Below are 21,214 nucleotides of genomic sequence, written 5' to 3' on the forward strand. Positions count from 1 at the left end.
TATATAATATATTTATTAAGGTTTTGGTTTTTAAACATTAACATGATAATAATAAGTGAAGTATAGCATTAGTATTTAAAGATAATTAATCTAAATTGTCAGGGAGTCTATTGGTTCGCTTTGAGGGAGACTATGTTTGTAATGATTATATTTTATTATATTTATAATTTCGGTAAAAACTGATACATTTTGCAAAATACCAAGATAGTATTAATTATTAATTAATTTAATGATTTAGAAATCAATTATTGCTATAATAATAAATGATTNCATTTTGCAAAATACCAAGATAGTATTAATTATTAATTAATTTAATGATTTAGAAATCAATTATTGCTATAATAATAAATGATTTATTCAAATACAAAAATATTTCTAAATGAATCAAATACAATTTTAAATAGTATTTATTATAATTAATTTCTACATTCAATTTTATTAAAAACTAGTAATATTAATAATATTAAAACTTAATGAAACCATTTTTCGTACATACAAGAATTAAAGTATTTTAAAATATCATTATTAAATAAACACATTAGTGATTCAATTCTATTATAATAATTCTGTAGAGTGTGAAAATTATTCATCAAGCATTTCTTGTTCGCCTGAAATATGTTCGTTATCATATTATCTTTAATTGATTGTTCTAAATTTGTAACTGGATGATTATACTTTATTAACAATTTTTTTAGTATACACTGGACTTTTTCAACTATTATTTTAAAACGATCATATGAATCTGTTTTATATTTTGCTGTCAAATGAGACATTATACGTTTATAAAACTCATTACCATTTAAATGCAAAATATTAATTGTGTTTTTTAATGGTATGACAATATTTTCTAAAAAATTATCAAACTTCAATTTGATTTCGGGTGAATTCTGTTTAAGAAACTCCGGCGACCACCTGCCTTTTTGATACTCCAAAAGATGTCTAAGGACACAATAGAGCATTGTAATTGTTACTGTATCCTTAAGTAAAGTAATATATTTTGATACAGAAAAAACATTAATGATCCATTGATTTTGTGCTAATTGATGTGCTTCATCCAACATTTCATTAAATGATAACCAATTAATACCCTTAAAATAATCAGAATATGGTGTAATCTTTTGATGGACATCACTACTTTTCCACAAAAAATTAAACATATTTTTGAACTCTGGTTCATATCTATACAAATTTTTCAAGTATATATCGAAATTGCCAATGAGGTCTACTTCCATGATTAAAATTATAAACTTGTCTAGAAGTTTATCTTTTTCAGGTGAATTATTTTGTGTTATTATAATATTATTTAAACTAACAAATTCGTCTTTAATACACATTGAAACAAAACTATAGTTATCATTAATACTAAAATCTTTAAAAAGCTCTTTTTTAGTAATTTTTTTGTATTTTAAGGCTTGTAATTTAATAAGGATTGTCCAAAGCCAACTAGGAGCAACTATTTTACCAATAAAAAGAACTGACAACATGCGACCAATACAGTCTTCAAATATTTGTAAAATTTTATGTTCATCTAGATATTCATTGTTAACATATCTAAATTCTCTATTTTCTGTTAATTCCATACTAAAAATATTCAATATAATGTGAACAATAAACGCATACAAACACTTTAGGCTCATTATTTTGGTATCAAACATCTTATTCACTAAGCAATTCTTGCCACTTTGTAGTTCATCTAAATCTTCTGTTTTAAAAGTTATGTTACACTGTTCCTTAGTTTTTATTTCATTGACATATTGTAAGAAGTTACTGAAATAATTTTTATCCTATAGAATATACAATAAGATGTTATTAATTTTATATGAAGTATTAGTTTAATAAACATATGCTATAGGTTTTAGTAAAACACATAGCATATGAGTATGTTTATAAAATAATAATAATATTTCTAAAAAGTAAGATAAATTTTACCATTATCATAATTTAAAAAACCAGCATAGTGGGGACAAGTATACAATCGATTCTTGTCCTAATTAATCATTTATACTATATCTGATATTTGACAGTAATTAAAGTCACTATCATAAAAACGCTTCAATGTAAATCTAAAATTGTGTTTAATTTTTGAAAGGAATAATTAAATTATTCTAAAAACAATCCTATTTCCTTATATTTTTCCTGATTACAAGTTTTATAATTTATAATACATAAATAAATACTTATTATAGTAACTGATTTAGTATGAAATAATATTGCATAATTTAAATTTTTTTTGGAGAAATTATTAAAAGTTATAAAATTATTGAATACAAGGTGATTTTTTTTATATTAGTAACTCGATTACTCTAAAAATAATAATTATAATAAAAAAATTCTATTGGGTACTGTTTAATTTTATGCATTTTTCGATTTATTAATTTTTAAGTATTTCTTTTAATTCATACCTTATATCTAATATCTATATCTCTTAAAGTTTTTAGGGGTATTAACTTTATTCTTTTATATGACAATAAACATATTTAATTACCATGTAAAAAAGAAATGATATAATTAAAAAAATTACTATTCGAAAACATTTTTTTAAGTAGTTCGTTACAATTTATTAACATATTTAATTATAGAATAGAGAAAAAGCACGGCAGAGTAATTTCTAATGAAAAAAAAAATAATAATAATACACACTTTATCTCCACTATTTATAATAAATATTTATTCATGTATTGTACTTAAAAGTCGCAAAACACGTTTATGCAGCATTTTCCTAAAAACCTTAAAAAATGTTACTTAGTTCAATTTGTGATCTTTTTACAAATCAGTGTAAGTAATCGGTCCGTTGAGAGTCGAGAAAAAATGGCGACAGACATAAAAATACACATCATAGTAAAATTAAAACCTTCTCAGATTCGTAAATAAAAAAAACAACATTTTGCAAATATAAAATTGTAATTATTTACGAAATTTCCCTAATTTATGAGAGACAAAATATTTTCTATTAAATTTTTAGATACAGTCCTAAACTTGATATAATTTTGATTTTACAACGTATCTTTGAGCAAAATCAATTCAGTGAAAACTGAGAAAAGGACCGACAGATAAAAAAAAAATTAATAATAGTAAAAAATAGACTCATGATACGAGTATTATAACCAATACCTTTACTGCTTCGCAACGAAGTTAAACATTTATCACACATGATTCATATTATTATAATATGCAATAATCAATGTAAAAATCAATTAATTTTTTATTTTAGGTAATATTTACCATGCAATAATTCGTCATACATTTAATGGACATTAAAGATATGAATAAAATAAAAGCGGCATTCAACTTCAATCTTATCATAATTCAATATCTATAAAATGGAAAAATTTAAATAATTAAACTTATAAATTTATAAAAAAACAATTACTAGTTAGATACCTTTTTTATACGTATAGCTTACTAACATGATAACAAAATCTTATATAGTATACTAATATTATTTTTGTAATTCGGAAGATTCATCTATTTAGTCAGATGTTATAAAATTTCTATTTGTTACGCATGAATATATTTATGCATAATAAATAAAAACATTTAAAGATTTTTTAACAAAGAAATGAAATATATTAATATAAAAAAATGTTTAAACTATTTATATTTATATAAACTACTCATTTTTTGTTTTGATTATAAAACCTATTTTAATTGGAACTCCGATAATTCGTAAGTCATTAATATTTTAAACCTAAGAGTTATTCAAAGAGTTATTAAAAGTATCCTAGGAAAAAGTATAGTATTGTTATTATCTTATAAATTTTTTTATTAGTATCTTAACTAGTATATTAAAAATCATAGAATCTTTTCAAAAATAATGCCATAATTTGATTTTAAGGTGAAATTTAAAATAAAAAATGTTTGATTTGAAATAAATATTTTCTTATAAATACATTAATTTCTTTCACATCAGTGACGTCATAGGGAGGGGCAGGGTGTGCGGTTGCATCGTTACTTTAAAAACTATCCCCATTGACCTGCAAAAATTATGCACCAATTTTTTATACATCAATTCAAATTTCAAAAACATTGTATTATCATAAACAATATATTTATAATACTGAACTATTGATATTGATGTTCGTAACAGTTTTTATCACTTTTTTGCTGCGCAGTTACCGGCAAAAATTGATAACTGTAATGAACTGATAAATATAAAATTCAACGTTTTACGACAACAACGCTACATTTTATTTTATAATATTACAATAGTAAGTATTATTATAATTTATATTTACTACTTAAGTTGATTGTGATTCATAATCGATAGAAAAATTAAAAGAAGAATAATTTACTTAAGTAGATATATATCTATTTTTATATGGCATGATGAAATAAAGTTTAAAATATAAATAAGAATTTTTTTTTACAAAAATTGTAATTTTTTTATTAACTTTGATGTCCGTATTATATGAAAACAAAATACAGTTTTTTTTTCCATTATAAAGTATATTACACAAGCTTTAATTTAAGGTACATATAAAGGTGTCAGTATTTCCGAAACAAATTCAAAAGTTAAGTTTTGAACCTCCGCTGTATAAAGGGTAAAGGTCCGAAAAAAAAGTAAGTCGCATAAAAGAAAAACATAAATAGTACTTATATTAAACAAATTATAATGATACTCGCATTTTTGAAAAAGTTATAGCATTATAAAGTTAAAAATATAAAAAAGAATTTTTTTACAATAATCGTATTTTTTTTTAGAACTTTGATGTCTGTTTTCACCGTGAAGACAAAATAAAATACGAATTTTTTTTTTCATAATAAAGTATATTACATAAGCTTTAATTTAAGGTATATATAAAAGTGTCAGTATTTCCGGAACATTTTCAAAAGTTAAGTTGAAAAAGGTAATTTTTTGTAAAAAAGTTGTCATTTTAAATCCCCCCTGTGGGCAGGTAAATAGTCAGATTTTTAAAAAATTTATACCAAATAATAGGTAAAGACATGAAGCAACTATAAAAAAAATTATATTTATTTCATCATTTTTAAAAAAGTTATGGCAGTTTTAAGTAAAAAAATTGAAAAAATATTGAAAATTAACGATTTTTAAATTTGAAATTTTTTCGGAGATTTCACCCATTTACGGGGAATGAGAGAAATTTTTTCAATTTTTAAGGGTAATGTTGTTGGCTAAATACGATTTGTGATCTTTTGCCGTATCGTTGAAAGAAATCGGTTCGGAGAGAGCTGAAAATAAAAGTGATAACAGACACAAAAAAAAAAAAAACAAATCGTAGTAAAACTAATACCATCTCAACTTCGCATTGAAGTTAAAATAGTAACTAAAAGAACTGTAATTATTTGTTCAAAAATTACTTGAAAAAACAAATACAAAACACATGGAAATTAAACATATATACTGACTATTATTTAAAAGTTTTTTCTTAACTTATTTTACAGATGGTGAAGAACAAGGCGGAGGAATAAGTGTAGTCCAACATTGTCCCCAGACTAAGCATAAATGCCGCTTTCGCGCAAAGAGTGCAGCACATATTTGTTTGAGTCTGTACACATACTGTACTGTATTTCTTTATTTTATATTCGAATTTCCTGTATTATGTATTTTGTTTACATACACAAGATAATTATATACTTATCCTCAATTAAAAATGACATTTTGGCATATATAAAGTTTGTTAAAAATCAACCAGGCTCACTAGTCACTGTTTTATATGAGCACGTAAACTATCTTAATCTTAATTTATCTAGCAACTTAACTGAGTAATTAAAACATTTTAATCCACAGTGATTATAGCTTCGATACGAAGCTGAGAAGGTATTAGTTTTACTATGATGTGTTTTTTTTTTTTTGTGTCACCACTTTTTCACAACTTTCACCGAACCGATTTCTTTCGACGATACGTCAAAAGATCACAAAACGTAACTAGTCGAAGACATTACCCTCAAAAATTGAAAAAAATTTCCCTCTTTCCCGTTAATGGGGGAAATCTCCAAAAAAATTACAAATTTAAAAATCGCTAATTTTCAACATTGTTTACTTAAAACTGCCATAACTTTTTTAAAAATGATCAAATCATTATAATTTTTTTATAGATGCTTCATGTCTTTACCTATTATTTGATACATTTTTTTTTATAAATTTGACCCTTTACCTGCCTAAAGGGAGGGATTTAAAATGTCAACTTTTGCACAAAAAATTAACTTTTCAACTTAATTTTTGAAAGTGTTCCGGAAATACTGACACTTTTTTATATATCTTAAATTAAAGCTAATGTAATATACTTAATGAAAAAAAAAAAAATTTTGGACTTTATTTTGTCGTTATGGTAAAAATGGCTACCAAATGCTTTTTATGTGTGATAATTCTCGATTTTATATTTTACATTTTTAACTTTATTATGCTATAACTTATTGAAAAGTGTATGGATCAACATAATTTTTTTATGAGAAATAATATTNCATTTTTAACTTTATAATGCTATAACTTATTGAAAAATGTATGGATCAGCATAATTTTTTTATGAGAAATAATATTTATATCGTTTTTTCATTCTACATACTTCATTTAATCAGGATATAAATAAGGAAATAGTAGATCATGTAGATTTTGGAATAATCAACCAATGTTTTAAAAGTAAACACTATCTAAAGATTTGCATTGAAGCGTTTTTTTGATAGTGATTTCAATCACTGTCAGATATCATTATACTTGACCCAACTACGCCACGTCATCACTATGCCGTGACCCCCCTGTGCTGGGTTTTTTTATTATTACATTTTATAATTAGTATCCACAGCATTACATACTATTAGAATTATATTAAATTAATTACAAAATAATGCTAAAATAGTAACATAGAACTAACATTTTAAAAGTAATCATAATATATTATGATTATGATTATGATAACGAAAAAAAAACAATTAATTGAAAATAGCAAACAATTCGTATTGTATAAAATCAAAGTGTTCATTTTTCAGAGAAAAAGAATTTCATGACAAATCACAGTATTATTGCATTTTTAAAGAAAGTGTAGACTAATGAATAATTTTTAAGTATATAATCATAATTTTCTTTCTTAATATTAAAAAAAAGTTTTATAAGTAGGAATACAAGAAATTTTATCGACATTTTAGTTAAATATGAATAAAATGTTTAGTTAAAGTAACATTATTTTTTATATTTGTCATGTATTGCTAAACTGATGATTTTAAGTAATGATAAAAGATACTTAAAATTAATACAAGGAATTCGGGATTTTTAACAAATTTAAGTAAATAGTACAAAATACTATATTTAATAATAAAAAACATATAACTTTGAATAAATGTTGACGTCATGTATATGTATATTACACAGCGACAAATATTATAGAGCAAGTTGACACTCTTAAGCATTAATTGAATCTCTTAAAGAAAATATTTAGCATAAATAATTCATATTTAGTAAAACTGCTTTTTGATTAATAGAGACTATTTGATAATATACTCATTATTTAATATTAATTAATTTATGAAATATTATTTGATTAAAAAAAATTCCAATTCGTCTGTTTTTTAATAGGACAAATTGATACACTTTATCTTAAATTAGATAATTTTTAAAAAATGTATTGTATATATTTTTTCCAATAAAGAGGATGACTTCCTCAACCCCCTCATTTAAAAAAATTTAAATGTTTTATAAAATCTTTCATTTGGTTTTCGAAGTAGGTTAATTTTTTAATATATGATCTAGTTCAAATAATTATAAAAAAATTATTTTATATGTAGAAATTTCATATAAAAAAAAAAAATTCCTTTATTTTATTTTTATTAAATTTCCTTTTTAGTACATCCTTAATTTGAATAAGACTTTAAATATCAAATAATTTTTTCAGTGATGTTTCCCTTTATGTTTGAAGAAAATTGTTTACTTATTTATTACGCTTAATTTAAAACCTCAGGACTTAAAACAACAACGTAATAACGTTTTTACAAAAAAAGTATAATTGCGATTTAAAAAAACACATATGTTCATTTTAATTCTTTTAAAAGAATTATCATTGTTTGGTTAATGTATTTTAAAATATTTCCATAGAATATTAGCAAACATTCCTTTATAAGGTGATTTATTAATCGTTATCACTTTTTCCTAAAATTCTCAGAATAAAGGGAAAAGGGTAATAACTTATTTTTTTAATTGACAACAAAGTAGTTCTGGAGTTATGAATATTTTTAAACGTCGTTAGGAGGTGTAGCGTAGCAGAATGTTGCGCTACGATAAAAATAACACAACCTACACTTCGACTGTAGCCTACATTTAAAAATGTTATTAACTCCAGAACTACTACTAATAAAAAAGTTTCTATTGATCAGTAATTTTCTTAGCTGGAACATTTTCTATTATATGAACAAATGGATAAATGATATTTTTATTAAATATAAATAAATTGGTACCCTATGAAAAGACAATACATGGATATAAAAAGAATTTTACAAATTAAATATTGAGAAATAAACGTTTATCTCAAAAATATTATTATTTTAGGAGAAATTTAGTAGTCAACAACAAATAAATCACACTTTATTTCTTTTAAATTGTAGAGTCCTATTTTTTCAGCTTTAATTGGCCCCGCTCTTCCCCAACAACATTTAAAAATTATGTATCCTGTTTAAATTAAATTATATGTAGTTTTCTGTATACAGAAAGTTCAACAAGTAAGAAATCAAGTTAATTGTTACAAACAATGATAAAAATATGACACGGCCCGCGTCGCTTCGTTATACACGATGCCCCGCGACTCGTGCCACCTTTATCAGCCGTCGCCCTACTATGAGTATTTGACTGACCAACACCGCGTGTTATACGCTACGGTGCAAAGTCCAGCAAATGCCGCACGGCCGACGACGACCCGCCGCAAATGGTGCGAGAGTCTTCCTCCCGCTGTGAAAGCGACAACGTCGACAGCCGAACCGCACCCGCGCACCGTCGCCTACAACGCTGCTAACCATTTTGCCGTCCAAGGATTACGCCGAACATCGCGTCGTCGACGCCAGCGAAAGTGCCGCGATATTATGCGAAGATTATTATTACTGTGTTTATCTTTTCGGTTTGTTTTATTTTTGTTAACATAATCTGTTGTCGCTCATTTAATAAACGGCCCACGGGTCTCTACCCTCAAAACCAGTGTCGACCACATTTTTGCGACGCAAGTCGTGTCAAATTATAACCCGTTTTCTTTCTTACTCTATATACTTCCTCTATATTCAGTCTGGCCCAGTATTCACTGACCATTTAAATAAGTTTTGATCTCATTAATATTTTTTACTGATTTTTTTTGAATAACAGTTATACGTTAGGTCTATAATTATACCTCAATAATTTATATTTTTACATTTTAATAAAAATATTAATTATTTTTAAATTTAATATAAAATGTAAAAAAAAAAATCCAAGATAGCCATTTTGTATAAAAGATTTAAAAAAAAATTTTGATAAAAAAATAATATATTAATATTCAGTATAGTGTGTATCATTTTAAAGTTTATGAAAATTTGAATTTTCATGTGTTATCTGACGGTATTAAACATTGAAATACGTGTTGAGACAAGGAAAGAAGAAAAGTAAGTTAAGTAGTTTTATGTCTAAAGAGATAAAACTACTTATTAAATAATAGGTATTGTTCATATTTTTATTTGAACTAAAGCCAGTCATTGGAATGCTAATAATTTTCATGGAAAAATCCATACTCGTATCATATTTAGTGTAAAAAGATGGTGTTTATTTCTGTAATTTTTCATATAACATAGCCAGCGTTTGATACCGTAGATTAAACACAAAAAAATTCAAATTTTTACGAAATTTAAATTGTTATAGAAAATTAACTACCAAATATTAATGACAATTTTTTTCACCAAATTATTTTTTAATATCTATTCTAAAAAATGACTATTTTGAAATTTTTCGTAAATTTAATTATAAAAAGGATATTAATTAAATTATTATTATATCCTTCAAGTATATTAACTATTCAAATACCAATAAAAATTAACTGGATCAAAAGTTATTTACGTTGTCAGTGAATGCTGGACTACTCTGTATATATATATATATATCTATACAAAATGATCGGTTCACCATAAATTACTTGATTACTTTCAAAATGAATACAATAATGAGAAAAAATGTTTGATTTTTTATATATATTTATATATTTCTTGATTTATATGCTATAAATTACTTGTTAATCTTTTGTAACTTCTTTGAGTGTCTACTTTATTTTTAAATGGCAACATTCATATTTTTTAAATTTATTTTAATAGATAATAAAATAATTAAGAAAATGACTTTTCAACCAGTATTTCTAATGTTATTAACAATTTAAAATTATAAATTGTGGTACGAAGAGGGTGTAGCTATTACATCAACAGTTATTTCCCTGTCGTACTCTTCCTCTCGCCTAGGTATAAAAATAAAAATATATTCCGAAGTTACTGTCGGTCAGTTTTTAATTATATCATTATCTATTGAATAAGTTAGTATATAATGTACGTTGTCACTTGAAAAAATAAAGTTGACGCCTCTATAAGTTATAAGAGATTATATTAAAAAGTTATTTGTAGTTGATAAATCAAAAAATATAAGTAACTAAAAAAAAAATAAATTATTTTTTCTTTATTGTAATTATTTTTTGAATAAGGTTTGTGATAAATCAATCACTCATGTAATCAAAAATATTGTTTATATTTTTTAACAAAAATAATTAATTAAAGACGTGTAATTTTCATGATAAATATTTTTAGAACCAATCTTTGAAATTACTCGCATTAAAATATTTAATGATATCAAAGTTTAACATAAGAATTGTATCTTTAATTCTAAAATTGTATTGTTGCAGAGTTATACTTCAACTGTTTTGAATCTACCAAGGCAATATTTTGTATCATGACATTTTTGATTGATTTTTCGATATGTTTTACTGGCTGATCATATTTTAACAGCAAATCTACTAGCTTATTATTAACGCTCATTACAAATTTTTCAAATTGATTATTCGAAATATCTTCCTTTCTATCTACGGCCGTCAAATGAAAAATAATATTTTTATAAAATTGATCATTATGCAATTAAGAAATTTAATTGTGTCTTGTAATGGATCAATAATATTTTTTAAAAAATTATCATATTTTAGTCTAGTGCTATATGAATTTTTTTTCGAAAACTCAAGCCACCATCTGCTATTTTGATATTCTAAAATATGTTTCAGGACACAGTAAAGCATTGAAATATTCATTCTATTCCGTATAAGATTATAATACATTAATATTGAGTATTATTACAACATTATTTTTCCATGTATCTGTTATTTTATTACGCGCTTTATTCAAAAGTTTCTTTAACACCTCCGAATTTAACCCACTAAAGTAATTTGATGTCTGAATAATATTCATATTTGCAACGCATCTAGTCCAAAAAAAATTGAACATCTTACTGAGGATTATAATTGTTTAAACTCTTTAATCCAATGTTATTACTCTCTAGCAATTCAACTTTAATAATACCTTTATCTTATTTAATAAGTCATTTATTTCATTTGATTGAACTATAATAATATTGTTATTTACTATTATATGTTTTTCCATGCATTTAGAAAGAAAATCATGATTATTTTTCTTTGTATAATATCGAATAATTCAATTACTTTTATTTTATTATACTTCAGTGCTTTCAACCTAATGTAAGTTAACCAAAACCAGTTAGGCGCAATAATTTTACCTTTACAAAGAACAGATAACATATTGCCAATAGATTTTACAAAAATCTCTATATATTTTTTGAAATCGCAGAAATCATTGATGGAAGTGTTGTAATAGGCCCTACACACATAAACAATTTAGTCTTCTGTTTTCTTCTTATTCACTTCTCAACACATACAGAAATTCTTTTACAACACAATATCTTTTCACATAACATATAAAACACAATAAACACCGTCTATCCTCTAAAACACTACTCCCACGATCACGCCACAAACATCCGCTCCTTCACAACACTTAAAAAACCCTGATCAATAACGTATCATAAGAAACATAAAAAATGTAAAACCCAATAAGAGCTGGACGATAATCATACACATCTATGGTAGGGAATCCGGGGAATACATTAAGAATATCCCTGGGCACATAGCTCTCGACCTGTTTCGATCCAACCGACATACGAACTCGTCGCGATTATCGTCCGGCTCTCTTTCGCCTTTTAAACCAGTTTTTGTATTTTTTTTGGTTTTGTTTGTTTTTCCTTTACTATTACTGTATCATGTGTTTTTAACAATAAAATAGTCGAAGATATTATATGCAAATTAGTTGATCTAATTCATGTTTTCTTTATTGTTCCACGAGTAAATTATTGTATCAATGAGGATTATATGATTAAGGTAAGAACATTCTAATTTATTGTGCACGTACTTAAGATAGCAAGTGGCCTTTGAACAACACACCCCGAGAAAAGGGATAGTTCTTATTTTGCGATACTCCTATAACATCCTTTTCATAATCGTATATCCTTCTTAAGTTACGACAGAAGTTTTAATTATTTCATTTGATGATCCAATTTTTTCTAAGTTAGTATTTATATTATCTAGAATGTATGCGTACGCACATTTTAGACAAATTATTTTTAATTTGATATTCTTCGTTGATGAATGATGATTAGTGAAATATATATTTTGTAGTTCATTTATTGAAAATGTGTAGTTTCATGGGTCTTTCGTAATGATATCATTGATGTTCATTAAAAAACTGTGATAATATTCGATTTTTTCCTGTTAATTTGCTTCCTGTTAAAGTTAAAAAATTACATGAATAAAATTTCAAAAGCTTTAATTTAAATAAAAACGAAAACCCCTTAAGATAACATCAGCAGTTAAAATTACTTGTAATCTAAAAGAAATTTTTTTTTTGCTACTTTTTTAATTTTATACTTATTGTATTACATTTATTAATTTGTTGTATATTGCTTATAACAACACTCATTGTTAATACCAGCCTTTTTTGAAAGATTATTAAATAGAAAATTGATTTCAATAGATATCAATGATATTTATTCTATTTGAAATTTAAAATTTCTATATAAATCCAAATTAATTTTCAGTTTTAACCATACATACCTACCTTTTACCTTTTCATTTTTTTTTTTTTTTTAGTGATGTTTATTCTAATATTTTTTATCAGAATTCGGAGTTTCAATTAAGTTTGAATTGCTTAAGTATGTCTATTATTATCCTTAAATTTCGAAGTTTATACTATTTTATAATAGTTGAATATTTTTTCTAACTAGTCTTATTTTAATTACTAAAATTTTTGGTTAGACAAAAACTAAAATACTATATATTCCAATATATAAGATGATTTTTAGTATTACATAAACAAATTATACATAATATTTAGTAAAAGTTTTTACAATTTATAAGCTACGCTACTTTTATTTATCTTTAACAAGTAAGAAACAATGGATTAAAATTCTTATGGCTCAAGTACATTGTTTGTTGAATCAAAATTTTATAAGTTATAAGTAAACTGCGAAAAAAAATGTTCAATGCCAATGTTCCTAAAAATTATTTCAAATTTTATAAAAAATGATGATGTCACTAAATTAAATAGATTCTTTTTAATTTATTGACGTAGTACACTGAATTTTTAAGCCACATTTGTTATTTGTATTTTTATATAGTGAGGTATTTTATGTTATATTCAATCAATCAACCTATTACAGCTGCCCTCTAGTGACATATTTTTAAAATAACAATCACATTTCAAATTTTTTAGGCTAAAGATCAAATAATCTTTATGGTTATTGAAAGACAAATTTAAAATACCCTTAATTTAACAATTAAAAATATTAATATAGATGTTTAGGATTTTAAAAAGCTGAACTGGTTAACACATATTGCCTAGTTTTATGATATAATAAAGTAATAGGATTTATCGCAAAACTAGTCTTACACTTTTATATATGTTTTAAGTAAATTTTTCAAATTATTCTATAAAAAGTTACAAGAATAGGCCCTCTCTTTCTAGCAAAAAAAAGTACTGGGTCTCTTTGTAATTCAGAATGTACATTTTTATGATTTTTTTACCATGATGTGTTTTTTTCAGAAGCCATTTATCTCAACTCTCATCTAAACAATTTCTTTCAACAATACGTCAAAAGATGACAAATTGTATCTAATCGAATATATTGCTCTCGAAAATTGAAGTAATTTTCCTTGTTCCCTGTAAATGGAAAAAATCTCCCAAAAATTACAATTTTTGAAATTGGTAAATTTCGACATTTTTTATACTATTTTCTTAAAACTGGCATAACTTTTTGGAAAATTAACGAATAAAAATTCTTCTTTTTCATCGCCTTAATTCCAACTACTTGCGATCTGCCTCTACTTTATTTCCTCTCGCCTGTAGTCCTGCGTACTCCGAAATAGGACAATCCGCCTAAGTTTTATTTAGGACTTCTCATTCTTTTTGACAAAATTTTACGCCGATTGTCAACCGGACGAAACCCATTAGTCGCCTCTAACGACTAGCAGAGAAGCCGTAAAAATATTCTTACTCCCTATCCACAGGCACAAACGTCTTATACAAAGTATAATACAGAGATTTATGTGAATTCCTTCAAGAAATAACGTTGAGTATTTCTAATATTTTATATCTAACAAAATCTATTATTAAAAATTGAAGTTCAATAAAATCTTTAGTTTTTCTATGCTTTGACTATGTACACTTTATGAGTTATTTTATCAAATGAAAATTGTGATGTGAGATTTTTGTTGAAATTTTATGATCTTATTGTAATTTAGTTTATGCATTTTAATGCAATACGTATATCTCCAGATATTAAAATATATTTTTCTATGGTATATTTCTGTAGCTCATATTTAATAACAGATAGCTTTATTTTTATAATTTATGCATAAAAATTTGTTTTCTACCGTTAGCCAAAAAAATTTAGAATCAATTTCTCAAAATAGGACCACATTTTTTTCTCTTTAGAAATATTAATAAAATATTATTTATTTATCTTTAATAATGATTTTCATTAATGCTCTCACTTATTGACATGCATGTTTATGCGTAAAATATTTTTATAAGAATTTCCATATTTTCTATTTTTACGAATATCGTTCACAAAGTTTCATATTATAAACTCTGTTTACATACTCTTTTCATATTGATACATAAAAATTACTTTTTGTATAGTATTTCACGAAACAGAGAATTACATTATTTTAATACTTTAATATGGGTACAGTATTCTTAGTCATAAACTTCAACTTTTGTATTCAAATTCTAGCTACAAAATTAGTAAATTGATTTACAATTTTATAATTTAAGTGTACTAAATTATTCTCAATATCGTAATATGACGTCACCACGAAAAATAAAATATCTTTTTTTAAATAGTTCTGTGATTTAGTATAGACATTCGAAATATTATACCTTGGGTAAATATATTCTAGAATAAATATAACATTTTTTTGTTTCATTGTATAGACAAATAAAAATAAAAAAGGTAAAATTTATGGTTAAACAAAATGTCACTTTTAAGTTAGCGAACAATTGCAACCTTACACGTAATAAATGACGTTAAGTCATATAAATACCATCACCTTATACCATTAAGAACGGCACAATAAAGGATTGTGAATAATAAATTCGATGCAAAACAATTCGTTTAAATTTATTAAATAAAAAAAAATTAATTTAATATGCTTATATTATTGTGACGACAAAGACATTGGAAAAAAAACCAAAACTTATTTAATCAGTTTTTTTTCCAAAAAAACTGTAAAACTGATTTTTTTTTAAGGTTAAAACAGTATTTTGGATAGAATATCTTAAACAATCAACTATATATAATGATTAATCATGTATGTGAACATAAGTGATAAATTGAAATGAAGTTGGTTTTTAAATTAAAAAATAGTGATTTCCTATTTGTACCATTAAAATTTAATATGAATGACTAAAATAATAAATTATAAGTGTACAATTACTTGAATCATTATAACAATATACATATATTATTTTATTATATATAATAGAATAATCTAGACTGATACATTTTTTTTTAATTAGGGTTTTGAAATTATTATTCAAAAATAATCACCATTTAAATAAATAAAATATGGTTTTTTATATCTATAATACTATTGGCTCAGTAAAAGCCTAAGTCTTATCAAATCGAACAAAAAGATGATTCAAGTGTATGGTTGAAGTATATGTTTTAAGTATAATTAAATAAAAATAATTGATAAATAGTTGATCATATTTTTACTGCCGAAAATTCATCAGCGTCAAACTATGTGTTAAACGTTCTCATAAATTTCTCCAATCTCTAAAAATATTTTTAAACATCATAACAAACGATTTTTATATTTTTGGAAGATTGAGAGAAAATGAAGAGTTTTAGCCTTTTATTTTTTTTTTTCTTGCATAATTATTACAATTAATAAAATAAATTAATCTGTTTAAATTTTAGGTTAAGAAATGTTGTTGTTAAATGTTTTATTATTTACTTTGTTATGTAAAACGATAGTTTAACTTATAGTCTACTAAATAATATTGTAAATAATAAATTTAACAAATATAATATGTATATGTGTTGATTCAGAGTAATATCACTTATCGAATACCGTTAAAGTGAATAAAGGTAGCTAAAAGGAAACATCTTAATTATAATGAAAAAATCACATTTTTCTATATTTTATTTTATAATATTCTGTACATGTATAAAAATATTAATAAAAGCATCAGATGATCATAGCAAGGTAAACATTAATCAGTATAAATAAATTTAGAACTATTTATTACACTATAGTTAATTGATATTCGCTGGTATATAAAATTTAAATTAATCTGCTTGATAGAATTTATTTATTTTATTGTTTTATTTACCATTAATTCATTTATGGAGATCCTAACAAGAAATGTTTTGAAGCTCATCCTTAAAACTGTACGAGCAGAATATCATTTAATATTAAGAATTTATTGTATTGCTACATATCAATAGCTGATATATTAATAGAAATTTTTGAAAGAGATAAAAGGTAAATTCAATAATATCTTCTAAAAAATTACATTATTGAAGTTTGAAAAAAAAACCTACTGAATAAAAATAAATTTTAATAAGAAATTTCCAAAAACAATTTTTGGACTTATTAACTTTAGGAAATAAGCCTCAAAATTAATAAGATTTTCATTTATAGTATCTACATTTATTTTATTTTTAATCGTTCAAAAATTTATATTTATATGTGATAAATTATTATTAAATTGTAATTATGATAAGGTATTTATGTGTATCTTTAAGTTCATTTCTTGTTTATAATACGCATATTTAAACTGGGAGAAAAATTAACCCCCGTAAGTTTTAATTTAATTTCTTAAAGAAAGTATTTAACATTAAAACTTAAAATTTAAGTTAAAATTTAACCATATTTAATATGGTAGACATACTACCCAATCAAGAGTTTTCCTTCTGTGCCTTTAAGAAGTTTTAGATGTATTATATAATTTTTTAATTAGTTTACCGAATAATTAAAAATAAAACCCAGCACAGGGGAGTCGCGTCATAGTTAGATTAAGTATAATGATATCTGACAGTGATTAAAATCACAATCAAAAAAACGCTTCAATGCAAATCTTTAGATAGTGTTTACTTTTAAAACATTGGTTGATTATTCCAAAATCTACATGATCTACTATTTCCTTATTTATATCCTGATTAAATGAAGTATGTAGAATGAAAAAACGATATAAATATTATTTCTCATAAAAAAATTATGTTGATCCATACACTTTTCAATAAGTTATAGCATTATAAAGTTAAAAATGTAAAATATAAAATCGAGAATTTTCACACATAAATAGCATTTGGTAGCCATTTTTACCATAAAGACAAAATAAAGTCCGAAATATTTTTTTTTTCATTAAGTATATTACATTAGCTTTAATTTAAGATATATATAAAAGTGTCATTATTTCCGGAACACTTTCAAAAATTAAGTTGAAAAGTTAATTTTTTGTGCAAAAGTTGACATTTTAATTCCCCTCCTTATGGGCAGGTAAAGGGTCAAATTAATAAAAAAAATATATCAAATAATAGGTAAAGACATCAAGTATCATAAAAAAAAATTATATTGATTTGATCATTTTTAAAGAAGTTATGACAGTTTTAAGTAAAAAAAATTGAAAAAATGTCGAAAATTAGCGATTTTTAAATTTGTAATTTTTTTGGAGATTTCCCCCATTAACGGGAAAGAGGGAAATTTTTTTTCAATTTTGGGGGTAATGTCTTAGACTAATTACGATTTGTGATCTTTTAACGTATCGTCGAAAGAAATCGGTTCGGTGAGAGCTGAGAATAAGTGGTAACAGACTCCAAAAAAAAAAAAACACTTCACTAAACTAAAATCATAAAACTAATACCTTCTCAGCTTCGCGTCGAAGCTAAAAATTACAGTGTAATTATAATATATTTCTCTTCATTTAAGGAAAAGGTATTTAGGTTTGCTCAACTCATTATATTTAAGTTATTTTATAGAAAAAATGTCATATACAAATAACAAAAAAAAAATCTTCATTTTATTTTTACTCAATAATACTCTAACACTCTCCTAAATATTATAAGACTTAAATTATGAAATACTTTTTATAATATTATAATATTAATATTCATAATATTTTTCTTTAGTTAATGAAATAAAAAGAATATCATTTATTTATTAACACTCAAGTTTAAGCCTGAAGTTGTAAAACAACAGTATTATATAATTCTTGCCAATAAACTTTAAATGTGATTTAAAAAAAAATACGTGTTCAATTAAATTATTTTCGAATAATTTGTCATTGTTTGATTAATATATTTAAAAATATCTCTATTAAAAGTTAACAAGCGTCATCATATTTTTTTTAATCCAAAAAGATCATCTTTCCCTAATCGTTATCTCGTTCAGCTCTCCTCTAATTATTTTTATTATTATCCGAAAATTTGAAAATAAAGAAAAATTATAGTTTAAACCCATTGTTTTTGATTAGCTTTAAATTTCATTAATATGTTTTATGTTCATAGGAAGATTATGAAATATTCATCAAATTATTAAACTATATACCAACATTGGAGTCAGAAAGAATACATTTCTCAGACAAAGAACTTAAACAATTCATTGCTTTCAAAAGTGACAAATGGAAAAACAATCTATTGAATGACAAGTATAAAAAAAAAATTGTAGCATTGAGATGTATTTATACCTATGCGATTAAAATTATTTTAGAGGATCTTGATATTTCTTCGATTGATAAAAGACATGTTACATTTAATAATACCGCTGAATTACTTTTAATAGATAAAAATAGTAGTGTTATGGTGAGTGAAATATTAAAAAAAAGAAAAATTGATTTAACTAATATAAGAGAACAGAGTATTAGAGATATTACAGAAAATCAAAGTCTAAATCAACTCTACAAAATAAATATAAATAATAAAATGGAAGTGGACGACAACATAATAAATAATCACTGTCATTTAAAATTGTACGTAAGATGTATAGCTCGAATGATATCTGTACTGATAATGAGTCAAAGTACAATAGCTAACTGGATGTGGATGATATTTTTATATCTAAAAGCAATAGAAAAAAACTTAATAAATAAAAATGGATTTCTAAATTACATCAAGAACGCTGATACATTTATAGACCAATGCTCATGTGACAATTATTTAGGAAACATCGAACTTAATAAAATAATAGATTTTAAAGTTGACGGGAAACTAAAAGAGGAAATTGATGTAAATCCAATTTATTTTCTAGAAAAGTTGAAATTAATATCGGATAATGAAAATTTAATTCCAATATTTAAATATGAAAATATGTTAGGAATATACGATATTTTTTGGACAAAAAATGAATCTAATTTAATTAATTTACCCAAAATAAAGTGTATAAACTGGGATAGAATAAAAATTAAATTAGATTTTTTTCACAACAATGCAGATGTTATGTTAAACAAAGATCCATTTTCAATCACTAAATTCTATCAAATTGTTAGCGATATCATGAAAATTGTTTTAGTCTATCACTCATATAAGCATTTAAAAAATTATATAGAAAATAGATGGTCTATAATAACAAATATTCGACTAAAAGCAACTCGAAAAAATACACAAAAAACTTTGGAATGGTTTTTAGAATCACCATTAGATATAATAAAACTTATTTTACAATTTCTTGATATAAACAATGACGATTTTTATAAAAATATAGTACAATTTTTCGACATAAATAATAAAGATGATCAATCAATATTAGATGATTTTATTAATCATTTGCTCATAGAACTTAAAAATCTACTCAACAAGTACAATGCATTTGATGATAATTTAAATAAAAACATAACAAAATATTTAACAAATAATATTTATGATCTTAAAATTACTGAATGTTCTATTAGCCTTTTAAAGTATTATGATTACTTTAAAAAAATCATTGAACCACTAAACTTTTATGTTATTAATTTATTTGAAATGAGCAAATGTGAAAACTGGATATAATAAATTATTAATAAATAATAAATTCATTATTTGTTTCTTTTCTTATGCTCAATATTTAATAAATGATTCAATGAAGTTAAAGTTCTATTATTTTAATATTTTTGAAGAGTAGCCAAAAAGTTATTTATTTTACTCTAGCAAGTTTTTTTTTTTTTATAAAAATGGATGATTTTGTTGTTTTTTTCATAGTAACGGATTACTTTCATCCTTCTAATAATATTTAAAATAAGTTTCTTACTTTCAACAGTCTTTTTTTAAGTTTCTATATTTATCAAAGTACTGGAAGGGACATTATCATCAAATAACATTTTTTTCTTTTCAATTTTTTTTTTTAATGTTAAAAAAACACACATCTTAATCTTTCACTAAATAAAACTAATACAAAGCGAAAAAAAATATATAAAATTTTTTGAAAAAAAAAATATATAAAATTTCAATTTCTAATAGTTGCTGGAAACTAAAGCCAAAAATAATAACGTTTTCAGTAAAAATGTCAGATTTTGTATTTTTTTGTAAAGTAACGGAATAGTCGCAGCATTCAAAATTATTTTAAATTAAAGTATGTTTAGTGTAATACATTATTTAAAAAATTTCATTTTGGTGAGTTATCCTCTATGAGTAGTGACATTCTTCTATGAGGAATGTTGATGCAAGAAGAGGTAGAGG

General features: G+C 23.8%; 2 protein-coding genes across 2 annotated transcripts; one reads left to right on the forward strand and one right to left on the reverse strand.

Annotated features, from left to right (window-relative positions):
- Positions 1 to 350: 350 nt before the first annotated feature.
- Positions 351 to 3,384, reverse strand: LOC126894637 (uncharacterized). Its single transcript, XM_050665787.1, has 2 exons — positions 3,223 to 3,384; positions 351 to 1,784 (listed from the first exon to the last, which is right to left on the reverse strand). The coding sequence occupies exons 1-2, from the start codon at positions 3,301 to 3,303 to the stop codon at positions 471 to 473; spliced, it is 1,395 nt and encodes a 464-aa protein (XP_050521744.1). The 5' UTR covers positions 3,304 to 3,384; the 3' UTR covers positions 351 to 470.
- A 13,201-nt stretch (positions 3,385 to 16,585) lies between these two features.
- Positions 16,586 to 20,548, forward strand: LOC126895631 (uncharacterized). Its single transcript, XM_050667733.1, has 2 exons — positions 16,586 to 16,766; positions 19,070 to 20,548. The coding sequence occupies exons 1-2, from the start codon at positions 16,677 to 16,679 to the stop codon at positions 20,546 to 20,548; spliced, it is 1,569 nt and encodes a 522-aa protein (XP_050523690.1). The 5' UTR covers positions 16,586 to 16,676.
- Positions 20,549 to 21,214: the final 666 nt, after the last annotated feature.

This window comes from Daktulosphaira vitifoliae, unplaced genomic scaffold (assembly GCF_025091365.1).
Source record: "Daktulosphaira vitifoliae isolate Bord-2020 unplaced genomic scaffold, ASM2509136v1 Scaffold_1, whole genome shotgun sequence".
NCBI lineage: Eukaryota > Metazoa > Arthropoda > Insecta > Hemiptera > Phylloxeridae > Daktulosphaira > Daktulosphaira vitifoliae.